The following is a 27,312-nucleotide window of genomic DNA, read 5'->3' on the forward strand; positions in this document are numbered from 1 at the left end:
ACTCGAGTATATGCGGTATTTACATGCATTAATCTGTGAAAAAACTACATTTCCCATGATTCATCTTCCATCACTCCTCTTTGTGTTTGCTGCTTACAACGGGGAGGGGGGAGTGAACATGAATAAAACATCACAGCATCATGTGACCTCAGATGTGAAAATTGATTTATTACCTGATTTATTTGCAAGGGAAAATGGAGAAGGGAGGGGGTACACGGAAACCATGCATCATGGGAAATGTAGTTTGTTCACAGGTGCACTGCATGTAACTAATAGTGATACAACTAGCAGTAAGTAACATAAAGCCAAGACAAGGTTGTACAAAGGAGGCTGAGTTTTTAGCACTGCAGTGGATGTATTTGCAGATAATTTTTGGAAGCTGGATAAACCCTTTAACGGACAGAAGCTGGGTTATTATACAGTATAAGCAAATTTGAGACTACTGTCTAAATAGGAGTTTCTCCTGGTACAAGTAGAGAACAGTACACTATGTAGCACATTACTGTACATATAGGTATGTAGAGAACAGTACAATATACATCAGACAGGTAGATATCAGTGCACTACAGGTAATATATAGTGTAACTAAGAGGTGCTACCACACAGCCACATCAGTACTATAGCAGTAGCTGAATGGATCTTCTTGCTCTTTATGTGATGCATGGACAGGTTCATTTGGTATTTTACCAGTGAAATGCGAATGTTCAAGATGTAGATTTGAAATAGTCAAAGAAAGGTAATTGGAGGCTGAAAATCTTGTAACCGGAGGCCCCTGTAAATTGGAATACAAATTTTGCAAGCAGGGAATAAACTCAGAGAGGACCTACATTAAGAGTCCAAACCCAAAGTTATATTCAGTTCATACATTCCCTACACTCTTATCATATTTTGTTATTTTCTTTGGAAATTGTTACCTTTCATTTGCACACTTTTCTACAGGGACAATATGACACAAGGGACGACCGTGTTTATTTAATGTACAGATCTTCTTTACCACTTGAGATGTGGGCACAGAATGTCCCATTTGCAGAATGAATGTCAAAGCTGAGGTACCTAGAGTGTCAGTGCCATCCAGAAGATCAAGTAACAATCACAGCACTAGTGTAACTATAAAGATCACAATGTGTCTATCCCAATAAGCCACGGTGTGCACAGGTCACCCTCACCTTACTAAGGCTGATTAAACTGCTTTGATCTCCTTTCTGATTCCCTTAGATGTATTTGCATTCTAAATGTATTACCCCTGCCCTCTGGTGCACTGGTGTGAGGCTGACAAAGAAGATTTATCATACCGAACTTTCTGCTGTCAGAAATGAAAGGTGGATAACCCCTTTTGGTAGTTGGACCCTTGCTGATCTAATATTGGTGACCTATATTTAAAAGCTGGATAACCCCTTAAATTTTTTATTGTCAAAATTAGCAGTTGGTCACCATATAGCCAAGTCTGGATTCTGTGGAGGGAGATCGTGGCACAAAAGGGGGAATTGTGACAAGGCTTCAAGGAAATGGACATGTAAATGCTGCTAAAATGTACAGATGGAACATGGCCGATGTACAATATGTGAGGAAACCTTCCATACCCAGGCCCATAAGCCTTTAGTTATGCCCCTGGAGCACAGTAATGCAGAAGCATATTTGTAATCCACATCACTGGACACATCTTAATTCACATTTTAGACAAAAAACAACAGCAGGGTTTAAAAAAAGATCAATATCTTTATTGTAGAGTTCATATACTGCTCTCTTTAGATACAAAACCAGGTTGCATTTGGAAATAAAGCTATATTGGATATACTGTACATTCTGTAAAAAGTTAATTACAAATCTATTTATAAATCACATGCTTATGTTAATCTTTAAAGATCTGCAGCCATGAAAGTAAATTGTAATCTTGCACCAGAGCCTGAACATATAGAAGTACCTGCCTTGTTTGTATCTTCCATCTATCCATCTAATGTCACAACGCTGCGACAGAACCTGGGAGGAGAAGCCTAATGGCGAATGGAACTCACAGACTGATGGAAATGAGGGCTACATTTCGAGGTGATATTTTAGTCAGTTCCACATGCCAAGGTCTTATTGACTGTCACCATTACATGATATAAGACGTTGTATAGACTAATGAAAGACACTTGATGAAATAAATTAAACCGTTGGCGTTGATGATACTAGATGAAGATTATCATGGACGGAAACATTAAACATTGCTCTATAAAGAATGTAGTTGGATAAAAATCTGCCTCAAAATATTTCTTACAACATTGTGATAAATAACATAGACACTGCTTTTCTTAAAATACCAGGAACAGGGAGCCAGCTTCCCGAGGTTTTCTCCTATGAAGACAATATCCTTATTTGTATATTGATAAATATGGAAGCAGTCTGTTAACTCTGTAACATGTAGAATCATTTAATACATATCTTACATTAGTAGAACCAAGTAGAGTAGATTGAAGCTAGCGCATTGTCTATAGAACAGATGGTGGGTGCTTGATGATGCAGGCGAGTCCATGAATTCAATGTGTTATCACCATTCCTCTTACCACTTCCCAGGTATAGATATTCCACATTCATACCAGTGGACGTAGCTGATATGTGATTGTCCTCCGATTTCCCCAAAGTCGACTGGCTGCTGGCGGACAGCTCTGTAAAAGCCTGTGCAAATATAATATGGTAGATCAATGTAAACGTCGAAAGAAAACAATTACATAAAAAGGATAGATTATTTGCTGCCGTGTAATGCTTTAATCGCATGGGCCACCTCAGATTGGATGCATCATCAATGAACAGAAAATTAAATAGGGAAAAAAAAAAATCCACCCTCTTTCACTAGATTACATATAAAAGTAAAAAATTACTGTGAAACACATTAGAAATCCTTGGGTCTGAAAACACAAAATATCCGAAAAATATTTTTCCTGTACATTGAATGCCATAGTGCAGAAAAAAAAAAAAAAAATCAAAAGTGCCAAACTGCTGGGTTTTTTTTTGCAATTTTGTCTCTGATAAAAATTGGAATAGGGGCAACACGGTGGCTCAGTGGTTAGCACTGCAGCCTTGCAGTGCTGGAGTCCTGGGTTCAAATCCTGACAGGAATGACATCTGCAAGGAGTTTGTATGTTCTCCCCATGTTTGTGCGAATTTCCTCCAATACTATAAAGACATACTGATAGGGGAAAAATGTACATTGTGATCCCTATATGGGGCTCACTATCTACATTAAACAAAAAAAAAATTGGAATAAAAAGCGATCAAATGTGTAATTGATGTTCCTGGAAAATAAGCCCTAGCCCTTTTTTCGCAGAAAAAAAATAATATAAGACTCTATCTTATTTTCGGAGAAACAGATTCAGGTTGCAGTGCTAGTCCTGTACTGTAATGCTCCGGTCAGAGCACAATGGCTTGTTGACACTTGACATCCTGAACATGGGTACATGATCTCTGCAGCCCTACAACCCTCTCTTTAACATGACCAAAAAAAAAAACATACATCAAAAACTAGACAAACCTCTGCTGTGTGCTGGTTTATTGTCACAATATAAAATGTCAGGGCTTGACCCCTAGAATTGAATGTCAATGTGTATGAAAGTATTCTGAATAGACTCATCCTATGTCAAAAAACATATTTTACATATTCAAAATGCCTTGACAACTAACAATAACATACAAATTAGAATAACCTCATATTCCTATGGGTTTATATCATATGATTTTAATTAACCCCTTATTACTTTACTTTTTTTTTTTTTTCCTGGAACTGAAACCAAGCCTGCCCCCTGGCTGAATCTGTGTCTTTCATTACATTATTGTTCACTATATTAATATACGTGTATGGAGAATACAATGTTAAGAATAACATACTGTTCAACATTCTTTTTCATTTACAATTCAGATGAAAAATGCAATGGATTAAAATGTATGTGAAATAGGAATTCCTGGAGACAATACTGTGCACTGCAGGACTCTAGGGCTGTCTTCTTGTATAACCAGTTATTAGCTCATATTTGTTGGTGCCCAGCAACTACTTGTGTATTTACCCAGTATTGTAAGCGGCCATTTTCTCGTGGCCTGTGGGCATGCGCAGTCTGCTCTGTCTGAGGCCTAGAAGTCTGAAATCTGCAGTGGAAGAGGATGAAGAGGGCGTTCCTGATGAAGATGGAGTCGGTCCTGCAGAGAGTTCTCTGGCAGCATTGGGGACGCCCCTAGTGCTGTTTGAGCGCTGGGACCCGCCCTGAGAGAGAACTAATTTGCATGCCGACAAGAACCAGGATTCCTACGGAACGGCGGCGCGAAGAAGACAACAAAAGGTAGGAGACGAATAGCCTTTCTTAAGGCTATTCCGCCGTGTTACTAAGAAAAAAATGTGTTTGTATGACAGGATCCCTTTAACATACAAAAGATAATATACGAGCATATAAAAGTAGAAAAAAAAATCCACAAAGGAAAACCTTATATAGATCAATAAAATTCAGTAATTATAGTATCTTTTTAGGGAATATCAGTCACAAATAGATGATTTTATATATATATATATATATATATATATATATAATCGGATATATATATATATATATATATATATATATATATATATATATATATATATCTTTCGCATGGACCATCATTTGGTGTAGTGTATGGAACAGGAGGCACACCCATTCTAGAAGCTGCTTGTTGTACCATGTGCAATTTAAGTGATGTATTTTATTGCAGTTTTTTTTTTTTGGTGATGCAGATTTATACAAACTGTCTTTGTTTCCCATAGTTACCAGTCACAGCACAATTTTAATATTTCATGAGCACTGAAACAAATGAAAGCAGTACTATGATTGGTTTCTATGAGCAAAAAAGACAGTTGATCTTTTAGGCTGAAGCCCCACATAGCATAAATGCAAAAACCATGTTATTTTACACACCCTACAAAGTTGATGGGATTTAATAAATCCCATCCACACTTTACAGAAAAATACCTGTAGTGGAAATGCTGCGATTTCCAAAACCATTGTGCTTTTGGAAATTACAGCATTTCAGTGATATCTTTGGAAACAACGGCGGTTTCCCTATAGGTACAGTCCTATGAAAAAGTTTGGGCACCCCTATTAATCTTAATCATTTTTAGTTCTAAATATTTTGGTGTTTGCAACAGCCATTTCAGTTTGCTATATCTAATAACTGATGGACACAGTAATATTTCAGGATTGAAATGAGGTTTATTGTACTAACAGAAAATGTGCAATATGCATTAAACCAAAATTTGACCGGTGCAAAAGTATGGGCACCTCAACAGAAAAGTGACATTAATATTTAGTAGATCCTCCTTTTGCAAAGATAACAGCCTCTAGTCGCTTCCTGTAGCTTTTAATCAGTTCCTGGATCCTGGATGAAGGTATTTTGGACCATTTCTTTCTACAAAACAATTCAAGTTCAGTTATGTTTGATGGTCGCCGAACATGTACAGCCCGCTCTCAAATGATCTGAAAACAAAGATTGTTCAACATAGTTGTTCAGGGGAAGGATACAAAACGTTGTCTCAGAGATTTAACCTGTCAGTTTCCACTGTGAGGAACATAGTAAGGAAATGGAAGACCACAGGGACAGTTCTTGTTAAGCCCAGAAGTGGCAGGCCAAGAAAAATATCAGAAAGGCAGAGAAGAAGAATGGTGAGAACAGTCAAGGACAATCCACAGACCACCTCCAAAGAGCTGCAGCATCATCTTGCTGCAGATGGTGTCACTGTGCATCGGTCAACTATACAGCGCACTTTGCACAAATAGAAGCTGTATGGGAGAGTGATGAGAAAGAAGCCGTTTCTGCACATACGCCACAAATAGAGTTGCCTGAGGTATGAAAAAGCACATTTGGACAAGGCAGCTTCATTTTGGAAACAAAAATTGAGTTGTTTGGTTATAAAAAAAGGCGTTATGCATGGCGTCCAAAAAGAAACAGCATTCCAAGAAAAACACATGCTACCCACTGTAAAATTTGGTGGAGGTTCCATCATGCTTTGGGGCTGTGTGGCCAATGCCGGCATCGGGAATCTTGTTAAAGTTGAGAGTCGCATGGATTCCACTCAGTATCGGCAGATTCTTGAGAATAATGTTCAAGAATCAGTGACGAAGTTGAAGTTACGCCGGGGATGGATATTTCAGCAAGACAATGATCCAAAACACCGCTCCAAATCCTCAGGCATTCATGCAGAGGAACAATTACAATGTTCTGGAATGGCCATCCCAGTCCCCAGACCTGAATATCATTGAACATCTGTGGGATGATTTGAAGCGGGCTGTCCATGCTCGGCGACCATCTAACTTAACTGAACTTGAATTGTTTGTCCAAAATACCTTTATCCAGGATCCAGGAACTGATTAAAAGCTACAGGAAGTGACTAGAGGCTGTTATCTTTGCAAAAGGAGGATCTACTAAATATTAATGTCACTTTTCTGTTGAGGTGCCCATACTTTTGCACCGGTCAAATTTTGGTTTAATGCATATTGCACATTTTCTGTTAGTACAATAAACCTCATTTCAATCCTGAAATATTACTGTGTCCATCAGTTATTAGATATATCAAACTGAAATGGCTGTTGCAAATACCAAAATATTTAGAACTAAAAATGATTAAGATTAATAGGGGTGCCCAAACTTTTTCATAGGACTGTATAAATTGAAGTAGAAAGTCCTGTTTTTTTCTGTGGTGCTTTTTGGCTGCAGACCGCTATGCAGGCCTTAGCCTCATATAGTTTCATAAATATCTCTTTCTTTATAGTACAAGGGAAAAAGGAAACATTTCTCATATCAGAGATCTGAGCTTCCTTCAGATAACTAAAACATTTACAGGAAAGCAGATCTCCCAAATGTAATGCACAGGGAGCCTAAGTGAACTGAAGTATAACAAGGAGAGGAGGTGAAAGGCTATAGAAGATTATGCTTTACCTTTTTTGGGTTCCAGTTCATTGGGTTGTATTTGTTGTCCTGTCCTCCCTTCAAGGAAAGAGTCCACAAACTGGCAGTGATCTTCTCCAAATCCTGACTGATCACCTATGTTATAAAATGTGCCTAAAAAACAATTTCAATATCAGAACTGTAACATCATTCATTTTTTTTATCAAATTTTGTACATTTTGTACATTTGTTAAAGTTATCAAAATGTTTGATGTCTCTTTCCTTTTAGGCCAGTGCCCCACGGGACGTGAACGCCGCAATTTGCCCGCATCGGAGATGCTGCAGGAAAAATCGCGGCGTTTTACAGTGCAAGCAAAGGGGATGGGATTCATGCGAATCCCATACCCACTTTGCGGAATAAAACGCAGTGCGGACACGCTGCGATTTGCAAAGCCGTTGCAGCTTTGCAAATCGCAGCATGTCAATTATATCTACGGAAACGCCGGCTGCTTTCCCATAGATATAATGTTAAAAGAAAGAAAATGTGGAAAGAACCCCATGGGGCCTTAGCCTTACGCATGTTCTGTTACAGGGGCAGATTTGGCCAAAACACTCTAGAGATTTGACGGGGTGGGTTGTGTTATGCCATTTTTTTTTATTCAGCTGCTATCTATTGAAGTGTTTCAATAGGTAGGAGGAATTCTGAACTACTATTCTTTGCAAAGTTTTTCCAGTTCATTAGTTCATTGAGGGTTGTGGGCTTTGTTCACTGTATGGTCTTGCCACAGCATTTCAATTGGGTTGAGGTATAAATTTTGACTGGGCCATGGCAACACCTTGATTCTTTTATTTTTCCTTTTTGTTGTAGATTTGCTGGTGTGTCCTTTTTTTATGGCCCAGTTTTGAGCAAGTTTTAGATGTTGGATAGATGAATTCTATCAGAGTTGTATAAAACGAGCAGCAAAGTTTAAGTTGGACTGGAGGGAGGCGAAAGTATTCGGTGGGAGGCCATGGAGAAGGCTGTTAGAGTAATCTAAGCGGGAGATTATAAGGGTATGGACCAGCATCTTTGTAGTTTCTGGGGTGAGGAAGGAGTGGATTCAATGGATGTTCTTGAGTTGGAGGTGGCAGGAGGTGTAAAGTGTTTGTATGTGTGATTTGAAGAATAGGTCAGAGTCCAATGTTATCCCAAGGCAACGGACCCATGGGACAGTGGTAAGCGTAGTTCCATTAACTTTGATAGATGGGTCAGATAGAAGGGCCGTACAAGGTGGGGCGAAGATGATTAACTCCATTTTCTCCATGTTACGTTTGAGAAAGCGGGAGGAGAGAAAGGAGGCTACGGCCACTAGACACTCGGAAACTCTGGCCAACAGAGAGGTAATGCTGGTCCAGAGAGATATATTCGAGTGTCGCCAGTATAGCAATGGTATTCAAAACCATAAAATTCTATGAGTTGGCCCAAGCCGATGGTGTAGATGAGACCTGGGCAAAGCATGGCCCGGGGGCCATATCCGGCCCTCTGACTGATTCAGACCGGCCCACATAGCTTGACTAGGTAGGCGTGTCTAGGGAGGCGTGTCTTAGTGCCGGCAGGACAGCGCAAGAACATGGAGACATGTGGTGTGTGTCATAAGGTACTGAGAGGGGAATGTGAGATGCAGGGTGGTGTGTGTGTATCTATATATGTCTGTCTGTCTGTGTGTGTTTGTGTGTGTCTATATATGTCTGTCTGTGTGTGTGTCTATATATGTCTATCTGTCTGTGTGTGTGTGTCTCAGTAACCTAGGGGCAGAGATGGAAGGGGAATGTTATACTAGGGAAGAGATGGCAGATGGAGGGGGGACATGAAACTGGAGCAGATGGATGGGGGACATGAAATAAGGCAGATGAAGGGGGATATGAAACTGAGGGAGAAATGGAGGGGGGACATGGAACTGGGGGTAGATGAAGGGGGCACTTAAACTGGGGGGACATTACACTCCACTCTCCAGCTGTCATTAATTTATTGCCCCCCTCCAACTACCCCACTGTTTAATGTCCCACTCCAGCTGCTCCAGTTTCATGTCCCCTCTACTTTCCCCCAGTTTAAACTGGGGCACCAGGAGAGGGACTTAATACTGTGGGGTAGTTGGAAGGGAACATTATAATGTGGGGACATATAATGTACGGGTGACTGTAGGAGGTTTATACTTTGTGGGGGCACATGGAAAGATGATTGGGAATGGGTGGAGTCAACGTAGAAGTAGGTGGAGCTAAATTTGCAGTTGCGTGGCCCTCTAGCATAGTTTCAATTTCTTATGCGGCCCCATGGGAAAATTTATTGCCCACCCCTGGTGTAGATGGAGAACAGGAGGGGTCCTAGTCATATAGGTCACTATATTATATGGGAACCATTATAGGATCATTATACACAGGAACCATTATAATGTGAGGGGGACACAAATGGGACCGTGAACAGTGTGGGACCGCATGGGTGAAAATTTTAAAGCGAAGAGGCCACAAGGCGGAGTGATAACATGCAGATATTATATGGGGACCATTAAAGGGGCATTATACTATGTGGAGGCACAAAGGGACAGGGTTGAATTGGGTAGGGTCAAGTGAGGCATGGGCAGAGTTAAAGTCATGGCTATCATATGTAAATTTGCAAAGGTGTGCTGTAGATTTTTTCTCTCTTTTTGGACTCTGAAATGAAGGTGGTAGGAATATTCCCATCAGTGGCGTAACTAGGAACGGCGGGGCCCTGTGGCTAACTTTTGACATGGGCCCCCCCAACTGACGCCCGCTGCAGACCCTGACCGCGCCCCCCCCCCCCCGCATGCCCCATAGTGGCCCCTAAACACAGTATTATGTCCATAGTGGCCCCAGTACACTGTATTATGTCCCATAGTGGCCCCTGCACACAGTATTATACCCCACTGTGGACACCCAGGAACAATTATTATACTCTGGGGTCTGATAATAATCGGAGACCGAGAAGGGGATACAAACATAAAAAACACTGTTACTTACCTATCTCCGGCTCCGCTGCAGTCCTCGATGGTGTCGGCCTTCTTCTATGATGTCCGGGACGTCACATGACCTGGGACGTCACATGACTGGGCCCTGCGTCGGGTCATGTGACGTCAGGGAGCATCCAGAAGTAGGCCCGAACCTGCCCGGAGCGTGGAAAGGTAAGTAACATGGTTTTTTATGTTCTCATACCTTTCCTGGACCCCCGATCATTATACTCGGGGGTCTGAAAAGATCCCTGAGTATAATAATGATGTCTGTGGGGCCCGTGGCGTCACTTACCAATCCCGGCCCCTTCCAGGATCGGTAAGTAAATAGGGCCTGTTACCGACTGGAGTAACTCCAGCCGGTAAGGGGAAAAAAACCCACAGCAGTAGTGGCTGTCGCTGGGCCTCTAATGTCCCAGGCCCTATGGCAGCTGCTACCTCTGCTACCCCGGTAGTTACGCCACTGATTCCCATGATGGGGAATAAGGGGGGGCATCTGTCAAGTTCTGTGACATATTTGCTAAACAAGAGGATACCAGTAATATCCAGTAAATTGCATGTAAAATTGCAGGACTTGTTACAGAATTATGCCCCATTAACACAACAGATAATGGGTCAGATATGAATGATAATGTGTGATATGTAATAGCTTAATGGAAATGGGGCAAGCGGTTGATTGATTAGCAATACATTGCTTGTGGCTCGTGTCCATTATTAATGTGAACATCAAAATAATCATCGATCTTTATGGCAGTATGATGTGTAAACATGAATCAGTTTAGCAATTGCTGACATCTGATGCCAAGTGGTAAAACCAACAGCTGTGGGGCCACTACTTGACTGCTGGGGCCACTGCTTGACATGTCATTGCTGATGTCTGCAACCCAAAAGACCAGTCCCAAAGACAGAAGTGACGAGGCACTGAAGTGGTGAGTTTTGTTACTATCAAAATATTAACAGTGACCCTTCCCCATGTAGCATTCTAGAGAATGTTATCTGCCATGATTACCTGAGAGGGTATCGCTGAGGTAAATCTTATATCTGAGAGAGTTACAAAGCTGAATGCCGACAAACTTCTTATACCAAGTTCTCTTGACGTATTGTTTTCCTTTGCATTCTGAGTAAGAATCTGACTTAAATTTTATTTCTGTCCATATAGCGTCCTTTCCTCCTGCACAGAAACAGAGGATCAGTAACAACACAGCAATAATTCTAAATGTTACTATCATAATAATGACTGATAGAAAAGATTTTTGAAAAACAGTAAAATATACTGTACAAGCTCATGATATACAAATTATATTCAACATATAATATTAGGCCAAGCAAGGAAATATCCAAGTACAAGTAACACTATTCATTAGAGGTACAGCTCTTTCAACTTTCTTATCTTTTTACATGTTTTCGGTGTCTTGTAACATTTATATTGCAAAGAACAAATTGTATAGGGAAAAAGCACAAAATGCAACATGCTCAAATGGGATCACAAAGGCTGGGCTTGCCATAAGGCTCAAGGTCTCATCCTACGATTGGCACTGTGAGCATGCCAAAGATTACGGAGGCAGCTAGATCTGTAATGATTATAATTGTGCAGCAAACACATAACAATAATCATAATAATTAAAACGTGAGTAAATGAACCTCTTTTCTACTGAGCCGTAATAGAATGATGTGGCTTGTTTCAGTTTATCCCTGTTAGAATGTGGCCAGACGTGTCAGTCCATTGTCACCGAATAATGGCCCACAGCTCTGCCATACAGGTTTATTAAGTCGGGGCCCCACGGGACATAAACACCACGATTTGCCCGCAGTGGACACGCTGCGGAAAAAATTGCGGCGTTTTACAGTGCAAGCAAAGGGGATCCCATGCCCACTTTACGGAAAAAAAACGCAGCGCGGACACTCTGCAATTTGAAAAGCCGTTACGGCTTTGCAAATCACAGCATGTCAATTATATCTACGGAAACGCCGGCGGCTTTCCCGTAGATATAATGTTAAGAGAAAGTTCGCAGAGGAAAACTCTGCGAACTTTCTCTTAAAAGCGCTGTGGAAAGAACCGCATTGCGTTCATGCAGCGTTTCTTTCCGCAGCGCTTTAATGCTGCGGATACGACCCATGGGGCCTTAGCTTTAAATAGGTTTTCCAGACATTTGATATTGATAGCATATACCTCTATTGGTGTGGAGCAAATACCTGGCAACCCTACCGATCAGCTGTGACTGAGCACCAGAACTCAGTGGACAGAGCTGGAAGCAGATGGCTCCATCCACTGTATAATGGTCATTCCTGATTATTGCATATCATATAAGGGGAAACTGAGCTGTACTGCTACAGCTATACAGTAGACACATCAACATAAAATATCTGAAAAACCTTTTAAATAATGCCAGGGGTGTGCTAGGTATTCCAAATTATTAGAAATGCTTTCATTAAGTAAAATGATTTAATTCTAGTAAACCACAAGAAATACATATTTAGTAATCGTAACAGTCATACTGACATCTAAAATAAAGATAACATTATTTATACCACATGGTGGATGTTTGAAAATGCTGCTGAATTTACTGTTGTTTTTTTTTTTAATTTTGTGTCACCCCCTCTGTAATTCATCATTTTTGTGTATATCCCAAGACCATGGGTCTGGGAGGAAAAGCAGTAGTGTGCATTGCAGCATTTGTGTTCATCACATTCCAGATTTGCTATAACCAGTTGTCACATCTAATTTAATGAAAGAGGAACTCGGGATTATTTATACACTACAGAGACTGTCTAGAACTTTCATCTGGGTAAAACATACAAGACACAATCCCCATATTATCTAGTGTGGGATGTTGCTTGTTGTTTTATACATCTCTGCATGATAAGAGAGCCCAGGAAACAGCTAATAGAGTGTGTACTGAGTCCAAGATATCTATGAACTTAGTAAATAACAGATGTGCCTTTATTATAAATACACAGAGCTATACATACAGTCCTATGAAAAAGTTTGGGCACCCCTATTAATCTTAATCATTTTTAGTTCTAAATATTTTGGTGTTTATAACAGCCATTTCAGTTTGATATATCTAATAACTGATGGACACAGTAATATTTCAGGATTGAAATGAGGTTTATTGTACTAACAGAAAATGTGCAATATGCATTAAACCAAAATTTGACCAGTGCAAAAGTATGGGCACCTCAACAGAAAAGTGACATTAATATTTAGTAGATCCTCCTTTTGCAAAGATAACAGCCTCTAGTTGCTTCCTGTAGCTTTTAATCAGTTCCTGGATCCTGGATAAAGGTATTTTGGACAAACAATTCAAGTTCAGTTAAGTTTGATGGTCGCCGAGCATGGACAGCCCGCTTCAAATCATCCCACAGATGTTCAATGATATTCAGGTCTGGGGACTGGGATGGCCATTCCAGAACATTGTAATTGTTCCTCTGCATGAATGCCTGAGGATTTGGAGCGGTGTTTTGGATCATTGTCTTGCTGAAATATCCATCCCCGGTGTAACTTCAACTTCGTCACTGATTCTTGAACATTATTCTCAAGAATCTGCTGATACTGAGTGGAATCCATGCGACCCTCAACTTTAACAAGATTCCCGGTGCCGGCATTGGCCACACAGCCCCAAAGCATGATGGAACCTCCACCAAATTTTACAGTGGGTAGCATGTGTTTTTCTTGGAATGCTGTTTCTTTTTGGACGCCATGCATAACGCCTTTTTTTTATAACCAAACAACTCAATCTTTGTTTCCAAAATGAAGTTGGCTTCTCCAAATGTGCTTTTGCATACCTCAGGCAACTCTATTTGTGGCGTACGTGCAGAAACGGCTTCTTTCTCATCACTCTCCCATACAGCTTCTCCTTGTGCAAAGTGCGCTGTATAGTTGACCGATGCACAGTGACACCATCTGCAGCAAGATGATGCTGCAGCTCTTTGGAGGTGGTCTGTGGATTGTCCTTGACTGTTCTCACCATTCTTCTTCTCTGCCTTTCTGATATTTTTCTTGGCCTGCCACTTCTGGGCTTAACAAGAACTGTCCCTGTGGTCTTCCATTTCCTTACTATGTTCCTCACAGTGGAAACTGACAGGTTAAATCTCTGAGACAACGTTTTATATCCTTCCCCTGAACAACTATGTGGAACAATTTTTGTTTTCAGATCATTTGAGGGCGGGCTGTCCATGTTCGGCGACCATCTAACTTAACTGAACTTGAATTGTTTTGTAGAAAGAAATGGTCCAAAATACCTTCATCCAGGATCCAGGAACTGATTAAAAGCTACAGGAAGCGACTAGAGGCCGTTATCTTTGCAAAAGGAGGATGTACTAAATATTAATGTCACTTTTCTGTTGAGGTGCCCATATTTTTGCACCGGTCAAATTTTGGTTTAATGCATATTGCGCATTTTCTGTTAGTACAATAAACCTCATTTCAATCCTGAAATATTACTGTGTCCATCAGTTATTAGATATATCAAACTGAAATGGCTGCTGCAAACACCAAAATATTTAGAACTAAAAATGATTAAGATTAATAGGGGTGCCCAAACTTTTTCATAGGACTGTATGATGTCTAGCAGAATGATACCATAAACGCATACTAAGCACAAGATAATTACACGCCTAGTAAAAAACTGTATATATCCCGACTCTATATGAAAGGATCCTATCCATACCATATAATATACACCACATCTGATTAAATATTAGAGGATTATATGCTGATTTTGAGCAATAGCGTCACTGACAGATCTGACGTGTAATACGGTAGACACTGTACATTAATGAATCAGCTCTGTCCAACCTCAGACTTTGGTGAAATTAATTATTTTGGAATTTTTTTGTATAATCTATCCTACTTCAGGAATATATAAAATAATATTGATAGAGAGATTTAGATGGGTCTAACCCTTCACTGAATGACATTTATGAGGCTACCGCCGCTGTCTGTCCAAGGGTTTCCGTGCTAAACCCCGTGGAGACTGGACAGGGGACAGCTTGCTGGCGGTCAGCTTTAAAACCCACTCAATTGAATGGGCACTTAAAGGTGAACACCAGTATCTGTATGCAGCCTCTCCACCTGGAAACAGTTTTTTTTGTTTTTTTTTTGATGGACACAAAGTCGTGCATGCAGGACTTTGTGTCCTCAGAGTTTAACACGGAAACCCCTGGGTGGACAGCGGTGGTAGTGTGAACGTCAGCTAAGAATTATTCACACTTGTCACTACCACATTTACAGGAAGATTCATATTTTTTGCTAAATTCACGTATTGCAGATACATTGCTGAACTGTAGTCAGAATGTAGTGGCATCTAAAATCTGAAATTAAATCCACTATAAAGTAGGATATTATGCCTATAAACTAATGCTATATATGGTTATTAATCTTGAATATTCTCATAATCTAAAGGGCATATTTCATCTCATATAGTCAGCACATACCAATTGTATAAACCACATGATTAATACTTATCTGGCATAAAATAAAATCTATAGCAGACTGAGCCCAGAACATGCAGTGCATATAACGTTAGAGACACACGCATAGACATAAAATCACTCTTCTCCACATATATGCATTACAGAATTTCATCTCAAAGCCCACATCTCACTGACAAAACTGATGTCATTCTGGAATGTACCTCCTTTGTTCTGTCATGTCCTAAATCTTATGTATTTTCTCTAATCTTTATGGCCTTTGAAATATCATGGGAACATTTAGATATATGATTGCTGTATAGAAAGAACACTACACTATAAATAGTTGTAATTTTGACATTTTCATGCATAATACTTTGGTGGTAGTGTGTATTAATGTAGGACTCAAGGAGAGAAAATTAACTTTTAAATGCTCTACATAATGGAGTAATAGACTAGAAAACTAAAATGATGCACTTTTCATGTACAGATTCAGCAAACTTTAAATTTACTTTTTTGTGGGAACGGGAAATATAGAGGAAGAATTTATTCTGTTTCATTCTGTTAGATCCACTCCTTTCTTTGGCACGAAAGAAAACGCTGAGAAATCTGGCAATTAAAAAATGTAGCATTTCTGCGGCAGCAAGCCGCAACCAACAAACGCTACGAAAAAGACTGCTGCATCTTGTTTTTTTCATAAAAAGTCTGCAGAGCTTTCCTCTGGGGAGTTTCCTCTATTATAACTATATGGAAAACGCCTGCATTCACATATGTATTATTGGCATTACAAAAACATAAGTGTTTTTGTAAATTGTTTCACAGAAATTGAGCTTTTTTTGTTGCAGATTTTGTTGCGTTTTTTTTGAGCCAAAACCAAGAATGGCTATAAAAGGAATGGGAAATATATAGGAAGCTCTTATACTTCTATCTTACCAACAGTGGAAAGTCGTGATGGAATACTAATGCTCTGTTGGAGCTGGCAGCTAGAAGATGAAGAGGAGTCTGAGGCAGATGTCTGCCAAAAATTCCTCTTCGATTTCCGGATGTGTGAACAGCCCCTAAGGGTCCTACACCTGGATCCCACACAGATTAACTGTTCTGGCAGCCTCCTGGAACTGGAAGATGCTGCATTTGAAGGGGATTGTCCATATGCTGCTCCAAATCAAGTAATAAGAGCAGCACTTACTTGAATAGGAGCTGCCTGCACAAGCTCCCCGTCTATTGCAGCAGTTTCCTGAACTTTGAGGCGGGGTAGTAGTGTCAGACCCCTACTGATCACATACCTATCCTACGGATAGGTCATCATATGAAAATTCCATTGTAGGATGGAAAATCCCTTTAACATGTCATAGCATCAGACAAGTGTGAAAACAAAACCTAAAAAAATTGAGTTTTTTTTTTCTGATTCCATCCCACAAAAATGGAAAACAGAATGCAACCACTAAACAATACAACTGATCTTGCAAAATTCTATGTTGGTGGAGAAAAAATAAAACTCTTGGAAGTAGGTGGGAAAAAAAATTAAAACTGACAGTCTTTAAAGGGTTAAAAAGCCTTTATAAGATTCTCATGTAAGGCTCTGCAGAGGTTCCAAACTTTTTAAGCTGGCCATATGCATTACATTTATATGGTGATAATCTAAAGCACATGGGGACAATATTCCAGATTGTGTTAATTAGCTGTCTTCAACCTGAATAAATAAATTAAAAAAAGCTTTTATGAGCCCAAAGGTTTCAGTACATGTAGTGCACCCCTGTCATCAATGCCATGCACACAGTCTTGATAGAAATACACTGACTTCTATTTAATCCTCTCCTATCAGGGGGCTGGGATGTGATATGGTGCACCCCTGGAGCAGACTGGGTCTGTTCCACATTGATTCATTAACCTTGGAGCTTAGGCCCTTTGACTGTTTTATCTCTAATTTGCACTTGCTGTCCTCTGAGTGGCTTCATATAGACAGATAGCCCACTTTATGACCATTTTGCCATTTTGCCATATTGGTGTCCATCCCTACTTTTGAGAAGATTTGTAAAGCTGGTACCTCTACGAGGGGCTTGATATCGGATATACTGTATCTTCTCTTCTCCAGAGAGGTGGGTCCCCCTTGTCCACAAATACATGGTCAAGTGGACGGAGGCTCTGGGTAAGCAGATCTTCCTAACACAATGGCAGATCATATAGTCCCGTGCTGCCAAATGCTCTACATGCATTACGTTCCATGAAACTCAGTATGTAAGTTACTTATGTTTTGCTACCACACCCTGGTCCTCCTCCACACCTTAAACCCCAACATTTCCACAGACTGTTGGAGATGTCTCTCTGGACATGGCACGTTGCACCACATCTTTTGGACCTGCCCTTTGAATCGTCCTTTCTGGACAGAGGTCAGAGTATTAGCTGATGCTCTCTTCCTTCTGAGTGTCCCACTGGACCCTTTGGCTTATTTACTTAATTTACCCCCACCAATGCCTTGGTAGAAAGGCCTCTAAACTTTTCCTGTATCGCTATACTGCTGTTAAAATGCTTGTGGCTCTCTACTGGAAAAGTGTATACCCTCCCACTGCCCCTGCCCAGTGACTTGAGTCAAGGATGTGCGCAACCTGGAATACCTCACTGCTAAGCTTAAAGGGATTCTATCATTGGGAAAACTCATTTTTAACTAAGCGTATATTTGCATAGCCTTTAGAAAGGCTATTCCAGACATACCTTGCCATGAGTAAGGGAGGGTTACTCCCAAAACATGTAGGCTGCTTTTCTTCCTTTTTTTTTGTGGACACATGATGTGTTTTTAATTCTCTTTTAAAAGTTATATCTTGATTTATAAGAAGTTTCTCCTCTTGATTTGGTGCTGGAACCATCGTTTTCTTCATGTATACCTTTAATTTGTTAATCCTCTCAGCCATTTTTGAATTAGCCCGCTTTTTACAGGGAGGCTGATGAGCCATCATCAGCAGCAGCAGCCTCCCTGCTCTCACCTCCCCCTGTGTACACACAGCAGACAGCACTCAGTGAACTTTTGGTACTCTGTGCTGGCTAATTAGCATATCAATAAAAGCGGGCTAGTTCAAAAACGGCTGAGAGGATTAACAAATTAAAGGTATGTGTGGAATAGCCTTTCTAAAGGCTATGTAATTATATGCTTAGTTAAAAATGAGTTTTCCCAATGATAGAATCCCTTTAACAAAGCTACAGCTGCATCCAGTTGGTCTGGTTCCTATGGGATACGTACTGCACTCTCCATGGTCTCTGATCGCCATTTCCCCTTCCTTTCCCGTGTTGTTCCCCAGCCCTGTACATGTTTAGTCTCATGTTTAGTGTTCTGTTTATCTTTGTTCGGTTTGGTCTTACTTAAATTACAGTTTAAAAAAAAAAGAAAGAAGTACACTGACTCCTGAAGAAACTGACTTTTGAAATGGGATAGAAATATTAGAGGCAGGAATTAATCAATAAGATAGATAGGTAGACTCCTCACTCACTTCTGCTGTGTAGCAGGGCTAGATCCTCTATAGAAAGAGACATACCTATAGGGGTTGCAGGGGAGCCTGAAGCTACTGGGCTATGGAACATGAGGGGGCCCCAATGGTCCCTCTGCCATACAAAATATACTAGTATTCTAAATGACAGATAGCAGACAGCTATCTGTCGCTTCTGCTGTGTAGCAGGACTACATTCTTTACAGGTTCTCTCTATTTCTATGCACTTCTATTAGCTTTGTTTATCCATGAGGATAGCACAAGCCACGTTTTTATTCAAATGTATAGTTTAGCTTTTAACGCATACAAATAACATGGAATAGTTTCCTACATAAACCTGATTTGTGTATAAAAGCTGGTGCAAAGCATCATTGCTATGTGCAAACTAAGCTTTTTCTGCATTAATTCACATCTGTGGGGTTCAGTCATAAAGTCAATAAGCCATTAACCATATGCTAAGAAAGTGGAAGAAAAGGCCAAGATTAGCTTTTAAGAATAAAAATATCTTCTAGTATAACCATGTATATAGCACTAGCATATTCCTTGATGCTGTAGAGAGATTGCCATTACTTATATCATAGCATGATATACGCACTAGGGCCCATAATACATAGTGACACAGTATTTAGACATGAAGGAAGCAGAAACTAATGGGCAGGAATACAATGTTTCTTACCTGAAGCTTGTTCGCTTACTCTTGGGTCAGCTGTAGAAAGGACACACTTTGTTAGTTACTTTATATTTACACAAGATATCCCATTTCACCATTACCTATGTCTTGTAAGTCTTGGGATGAACAAGGTAGCTATAGACCTTGCACTTTACAATGAGCTTCAAAAGCCTATGAAACAAGGGAAAGCCTTTGCACACATGGATATAATTCGCGCACATTTCTCAGCACACAGAGATTACGACCAGATGTGTAGTCAGCTGGAGATGTTGCTCTGAAACAAATCTCTACAAGATTCCCATGGTGCCTAATATTTCTAAATGAGAGCTTCAGATTTTCAGCTGTCTTCAGAAACATGATAAACTAAAATCAGGAGCTTTTTCTTTCTTCTTTTTTTTAATGAATGGGATTTGCGTCACTTTACCTTTCTGCGCGTAACATGTTCAGCAGTTTATCTCTGTGGTTTATGTTTTCAATGTAAATAAACTTTGTAGAATTATCGTGTTTTTGGTTTTTATCTCGAACATTGCACAAATGTTCCATTCACAGGCTCTGGCAGCAGTTCCGTCACATTTGACAGCAACAATAGAAGTTCTATATTAAACTCCGCCCCTTCTGTTTGGGAAACAACCCTTTCAATGTATATTAGCATGAACTCCTCCCTTTTGAGATTTCATTTGAGAAACAGTCCTGCACAAATTGTAAAGTGTGTTACCGGACAAACTGGAAAGATAAGACTCTTATCCGGCAGAACTACGAGTAAACCATTGCTTTAGCTCTCTCAGGTTTTATTTTCTTCTACAGGATAAAATAGCATAGTAAACTATATTATACTGTTCAATATATACAGCAGAAAGATGGCAAGTCCTAATAAAATCAGACATTATATCCCATTAAAACCAATGATTCTGAACTCTGATCTCTCCTGTTTATTGAAGGTAGAAATGTAATGTAAAGTTCCTCTATATTTTTCTGTAAACTGATGAAATACAGAAGTGTGCCACTGTACCTATAAAAGTTGAATTCATATATATATATATATATATATATATATATATATATATATATGTTATATATATCCTGCTAAACATGCGTATATTTATGCGCTGATCAACAACAACCAAGGTATATACTTACCCGATTCTGTGTTAAATTCCACTGTTGCACTGCTTGGTCCTTCACCAAGAGGATTTTTGGGTATGACTTGGAACTCATAACTATAAAATGAAGAAAAACAACAACATAATTTAGTGGTTTTCCTACAAACGGTCTCTAGCACAGGGCTCTGTGCCATCGAAATGTGGGGTCGGCACTGTGCCTGCACAGTTTGGTTAACCTGCTAACTACAGAACTGTGTTGAGAAATGTGTCATGGTTTTCATTACTGTAAATATCTTTACATATCCTTGTAAGAAAAATAAAGTGAGATCATCATAAACTGAAGTGCTGGAGTAACTTTCTCCATATTAACTACTGCATTGTGACACATCAGTTATTACATAGTGGAGTGGTGGTGCCCTGATATGATGGCGGTCTTACATGTGTACCTTGGCTCTATACAAGGGCTATACATCACATACAACTTACTGACACTTCTATCTATTCTGCAAATACTATATCTTTTGCAAAAAAGTAGTTTGGACCCACTGGAAGATCTGTTCTTGTTTTTCCGTAATATATTACACAGAATACACATATATTGCACAACTTTTGATCTGTTGAGAAGAAATGTGAAGAATGTGATGTACTGCATAATAAAATATCAAATTGTTCTAGCTGATGTGTTATAAATACTAGTGAGTGATACCACTACTTATACACAATAGTTCACACATGGATGGCTGTCAGTCATTGCCCCATGACTAGAGGATCACAGAACAAAGATTTATATGAATAAATGACAAGTATGGGCCAGTTCACACGGAGTTAATTCGCTCGCATTCTGGCATGTATTACACGTGTCAGAATGTGAGCGCTCAAAACAGATCCCATTCATTTCAATGGGTCGTTACAGGTGTATAATGCGAGTAATTTTGCGGCCGCAAAATTGCGCACGCAAAATAACAAGTGATTATGAAGATAATCTTGTTTCCCTTAGTCCTAACAGCGGCACAATGTGGGGTATTTCTGCCCCTGTGTGCTGGTAGGACAGGCGGATTTTTAATTAGCCAATCAAAAAGCGTGGCTGGCCCTATAAGAGGGCACAAGAACCTCCCCTCTGCGTGTCAATACAAAAGTACCTCCATATTTATACACAGTTTTATACATAAGATATGATTCCCAGGGTGGGAAATCTTGTGCCGCTGTTAGGACTAAGGGAAACAAGATTATCTTCATAATCACTTGTTCCCTGTCGTCCGTACCAGCGGCACAATGTGGGGATATAGCAAGTAGGCCCCAAGATGGGTGGGATTATTCCATGACTGAGCTTAAAATGGTCTGGGCAAAGGCAGAGGAATCTGCCACCTGGTCCTTCAGGCGGTAATGCCGAATGAAGGTGGACTCAGATGCCCAGGAAGCAGCTGCACATATTTGATCTAAAGACAACGCACTCCTCTCAGCTCGAGAGGTGGACACTGCCCTGGTTGAGTGGGCATGAAGAAAAGATGGGGCCGGCAGCCCTTGGGCGGTATAGGCGACCTTTATAGTCTCGGAAACCCAGCGGGATATCGTAGCTTTGGCAGCTTTGGCGCCCTTGTTTTTCCCCGTATAGCTAATTAGCAGGTTTTCGGCCTGCCTAAAAGGGCGAGTGCGCTGCAGGTAAATTTGCAGGCATCTGACTACATCCAGCTTGTGCCATCTTTCCTCTTCAGGTGAAGAGGGGGAAGGACAAAATACTGAAAGGGAAATTGTTTGGTTCCTATTAACAGCGGATGGTATCTTGGGACGAAACCCTGGGAGGAACCTAAGCTGCACATGGTCCGAAAAGAAAATAGTATATGGCTCTTCAGCAGATAAGGCCTGTAGCTCACTAACTCTTTTGGCAGTTGTAACTGCCAATAGCAGTGCCATTTTGCCGGTCAGTAACTTAAGGGAGACATCCTCCAGGGGTTCGAATGGTTGGTCACAAAGAGCGTTCAGGACCGGAATAAGGTCCCATTGGTGGACAGGGGTGTTCATCACCGGTCTCAGCCTAGTTGCTCCTTTAATAAAGGTGCTCACTAAAGGATCCTGAGACAAACGCCTCCCCAGATAGGCGGACAGGGCCGCTACGTGTACCTTGAGTGTGGCCGCAGCAAGACCTCTGTCTAGTCCATCTTGAAGGAAGTCCAGGATCGCTTCCGTCGGGGGATCAGTGGAGTCCACTTGATGCTGCAGACACCAGGCATTAAAGATGTTACCAATTCGACGGTAATTCCTGTTAGTCGAATCCGCTCTGGCGCTGGATAGGGTCATCAAGACGGCTTGTGACAGTCCTCTATTCCTCAATAGGGACTGGTCAACCTCCAGGCTGTCAGGTTGAGTCTCCTCAGATCCTGGCATCTCAGCTCTCCTTGGGTTACCAGGTCTGGGAGAGGGGGAAGCCTCCAATATATGCCCTGACTCATTTGTATGAGCTGAGCAAACCAAGCCCTTTTTGGCCAGAACGGGATTATGGCTATTCCCGAGGCTTGGTCCTGTCTTATTTTGATCAATACCTTCGGTATGATTGGAATTGGAGGGAATATGTAAAACAGCCTGAACCTCCATGGGATGGACAGGGCATCCACTGCCAAGGGATTGTCCTCCTGGTATAGAGAGCAGAAGGTCCCTACCTTGGCATTGAGTCGGGTAGCCATTAGATCGACCTCCGGGAGACCCCATCTCTGGACGATCTGTTGGAATAAGTCTGGATTGAGAGACCATTCTCCTGATACGGTAATACCCCGACTCAGATGATCCGCTACTATGTTCAGGGAGCCCTTTATGTGAACAGCGGATAACTGGACCAGATTCTTCTCTGCCCAGGTGAATATGAGATTCGTCTCTCTCAGTAAGGTTGGTGACCTGGTGCCCCCTTGTTTGTTTATGTAGACTACCACCGTCATGTTGTCTGACCTGATCTTGACAGACTTGCCTTTCAATTCCGGGGCAAAGTGTACTAGGGCCAGGTACACTGCTCTGAGTTCCTTGAGATTGGATGACCCCAGCTCCGGACATCTCCATCGTCCTTGTACAGTCTTGTCCTGGCAATGGGCTCCCCATCCCCACTGGGATGCATCTGTTGTCAACAGGGTCCACAATGTCGGGACCGTGGACCTTCCGTCTTTCAGGTGTATCCACCATCTGAGGGAAAGACGGGTAGCGGGAGAAAAGCAGATCTTCTTGTGCAGTCCCCGTGGAGACCTGTTCCAGGTTCTCAACACTTCCATCTGCAGGGGACGCAAATGCCATAAAGCCCAAGGGACTGCTCTGGCCGAGGATGACATTAGGCCGAGGACTCTCATGGCGGTGCGAATAGTTACCCGCCGGGTGTGTAATAGAAAACGTGCACTGGCCTGGATCCTTTCCTTCCTTGGGCTGGAGAGGAAGATCTGCATCGCTTCTGAATCCACTATGAACCCGAGGAATTTCCTCCGTGTGGATGGAACGATTTCGGACTTCTCCCAGTTGATGATCCATCCTAACTCTTGTAGGAAGCTGATGGCAAGGTTGAGCTGCTGGAGGAGAGCAGCAGGAGACTGAGCTTTTAGTAGCCAGTCGTCTAGGTAAGGAACGATGAAGAGACCCTGCAATCTGAGGGCCGCGGCGACCGGAGCGATCACCTTGGTAAATACCAGGGGGGCGGATGTGATGCCGAATGGCAGAGCTGTGAATTGAAAGTGCTCCCTGTGGCCGGCCATAGAAACGGCAATCCTGAGGAATTTCCTGTGGGAGTGAGCAATAGAGACATGAAGGTAGGCGTCCTTCAGGTCGAGGGTGACCATCACATCTCCTGGCTGGAGAAAAGCAGTCACGGAATCCACGGTTTCCATACGAAATGACCTCTTCCTGATAAAGCGATTGAGGTACCTCAGGTCTATTATCATTCTCCAGCCCCCGGTGACTTTGGGGACCAGAAAGACGGGGGAGTAAACTCCCCGACCGAGGTCTGAGGCTGGGACCTTCTCTAGGGCGCCTTTCACAACATACTCGGCGACCGAGGCCTCTAGACTGGCCTGTTGAGAAGGTGGAAGGGTTCTGGTGGCAACGAACCGATCTGGAGGTGGAAGCTGAAAATTGATAAGATACCCGTGCTGTATAATTCTTAACACCCATGGATCTTGAATATGGGTGACCCATGCTCTGAAGAAAGCGGAAAGACGTCCTCCCACAGGAAGGGGGGCCACAGGGAGCTGCCCCGCGTCAAAACTCCGGCTTCCTCTTGGTGTCTTCCCTGGAAGCACCTCGTCCAGTTCCCCTAGGGCGATATCTGGAACGCCTTTGCTGAGCCGGGCGTCTATAGTTGGAGGCCGAACCTCTGCCTCTAGAGGGGGCACGTCTGCCCCTGGAAGCTTGAGGTAAGGACTTCCCCTTACCTTCTGCTAATCCCTCCATGATGGTATCCAAGCCTCGGCCAAACACTCTTCCTGGCTCAAAGGGGAGAGCACAGAGAGCAGCCTTGGATGCGAAGTCTGCACGCCAAGGCTTTAGCCACAGGAATCTACGGGCCGCAGTAGACAACACCATCGATTTGGCTGAAATTTTTAATTGATGGCGGGAAGACTCCGCCAAAAAATCTGCAGCCCTATGAACATTCTTCATGGAAGCCAAGATGTCATCCCTGTCCACGCCGGAATCAATATCCCGCTCCAAGGTAGCTAGGCGGCTACGTAGAAAATCGCCCACAGTGGTAGAGGCTATGGCTACTGAAGCTTGGGCAGAGGAAGCAGAGTAAACCTTCTTCAATGTGGCGTCAGCCCTACGATCCAGAGGATCCTGAAGATTTGATCCATCTTCAAGGGGCACCAGGGTTCTACGAGACAACTTCGCCACGGCTAGATCCACCTTCGGGGGAGGCCCCCAGGAATCCCATTGAGCCGAATCCATAGGGAACAAGGTCTTAAAGATCCTGGAAAGGGAGTGTCCCTTCTCTGGCTGTTTCCACTGCTGCCCCATAAGGTCGGTCAGCGTGGCGTCCGCATGGAAGGCAATATGTCCCCCAGAGGCAGACGTGGAGGCTTCCCCGTCAACATCTCGGCCCACTGTAGACCGGATGGACTTCAGCAGCCTGCCTGTTTGTTCATAGTGGAACACAGGTCTGCTGGAAACTACTGAGTCGTCCTCGGAGGAATCATCCTCTGCCACCCGTAGATGTTCCAGGGGAGGGAGGGACGAGGAACGATGCTCAGTGCATGGTCTCTTGGTGAGCTGAGACAAGGTAGACTGTATGCCTTTAAGGGAATCATCCTGCAAAAAAATAAAAGGAGAGTACAAGCAAGGGAATTACATTTACCCGAGCGATGCCCAAACTCACCATCTCCTTGACCCAGGCCATCATATCTCTGGGAGAGGGCTCCTCTGGTGGAGGGCCTCTGCAACCGCGACAACGGGCCCATTCGTAGCCTAAAAATAATAGGCGGGTTATAGGACCAGTGGTACCCCAGAGAGGATGACCCTTTAAGCCGCTACCTACCATCAGGGAGCGGTGTGTCACAGTCAAAACAGGAAAGATGCTTCCTTTTAGCAGTAGCTTTCCTCCTAAAATCCCCCAGAGGGGTAGTAGAGGATGACATATCCTACAGAGAGAACAGACCATGCAAACCTTTGTACCAAGACATGTCAAGAATAAAAAGGGTAGATCTTACCAGGTCAGAAGACCGGATAGCAAGGTGACATCCAACAAGTTGGTAGAAACAGCAGTAGAAGCAACAGGAGCTTTAGGGTTACACAATACCCAGCCTTCAGCGCCACTAGGAAGCCGAAGGTAACTGCTAGCCGGCCGGCCTGACCTTTAACCCGGCCGGAAATGGGCGGAGCTACAGCTCCAAAAGTCTAACCCAAACAGGGTTAGAAAGGCAAGATTCCCCCCCCTCAGCAAGCCCCAACAAGGGCACCTACCTCAGCCTCCTAAGGCCAATTCCTGGCCCAAAACGCGGCCAGAGCCCTGCCGGAGCCTGGAGACCGCCGGCGCCAGTACTAGCAATGGCGCCGCCGTACTTCCAGCTTCCCAACCGGAAGTGCGCACCCGGCCAGCGGTCGCCACGAAACATCGCCGGGAACTCTTAGTTCCGGCTGCCGCTCCATAGCTAATACAGCCACCGCATCAGCGAAGTGGCCGGAGGACGGGGATGCGGCGTAAGATGAAACAAACAGGTTCACCGGCAGCAGCAGAAGGCAGCCTAGGAGAAGAGAAGGTAGGAAGGAGGATGGAGGAAGGAGGGGGGGGGGGGGTAAGCCACTTACAGGCTAATAACATTAATTCCCTCAACAGGGCCAGAAGATAGACCTTCAATCAAGAAGGGCCCTGGAGTAAGAAGCTAAGAAAAGTGCTCAAAGGGTAAGTAACCCTATTGAGCCCAATAAGAGGACACAAGTCCTCCACCTGTCCTCTGTCCACACAGGACAGAAAAAAACACGCAGAGGGGAGGTTCTTGTGCCCTCTTATAGGGCCAGCCACGCTTTTTGATTGGCTAATTAAAAATCCGCCTGTCCTACCAGCACACAGGGGCAGAAATACCCCACATTGTGCCGCTGGTACGGACGACAGGGAACACGCGTTATACGCCAGTAACAACCCATTGAAATGAATGGGATCTGTTTTGAGCAATCACATTCTGACACATGTATACATGCTAGAATGCGCGCCTGTACACTCCATGTGAACTGGCCCTATGAAATAAATTTTTCCCCACAAATATATTTATAACTTTCTGCTCAGCTCCTCCTGCTCTATACCATACTGCCTACAG

At 42.5% G+C, this 27,312-nt stretch overlaps 1 protein-coding gene across 18 annotated transcripts in view; it reads right to left on the minus strand.

Annotated features, from left to right (window-relative positions):
• Positions 1-1,696: 1,696 nt before the first annotated feature.
• ABI3BP (ABI family member 3 binding protein) overlaps positions 1,697-27,312 on the minus strand; it is a 277,686-nt gene continuing 252,070 nt past the window's right edge. For all 18 annotated transcript variants that reach the window (XM_075265013.1, XM_075265012.1, XM_075265014.1 and 15 more), the window contains 5 exons: positions 20,580-20,659; positions 19,449-19,478; positions 10,894-11,055; positions 6,934-7,056; positions 1,697-2,655 (listed from right to left, as the gene is read on the minus strand). In XM_075265013.1, the coding sequence (XP_075121114.1) occupies positions 2,540-2,655; positions 6,934-7,056; positions 10,894-11,055; positions 19,449-19,478; positions 20,580-20,659 (511 nt within the window). In that variant the 3' untranslated portion in view covers positions 1,697-2,539. The remainder of the gene's footprint in view (positions 2,656-6,933; positions 7,057-10,893; positions 11,056-19,448; positions 19,479-20,579; positions 20,660-27,312) is intronic.

This window comes from Leptodactylus fuscus, chromosome 2 (assembly GCF_031893055.1).
Source record: "Leptodactylus fuscus isolate aLepFus1 chromosome 2, aLepFus1.hap2, whole genome shotgun sequence".
NCBI classification, from domain to species: domain Eukaryota; kingdom Metazoa; phylum Chordata; class Amphibia; order Anura; family Leptodactylidae; genus Leptodactylus; species Leptodactylus fuscus.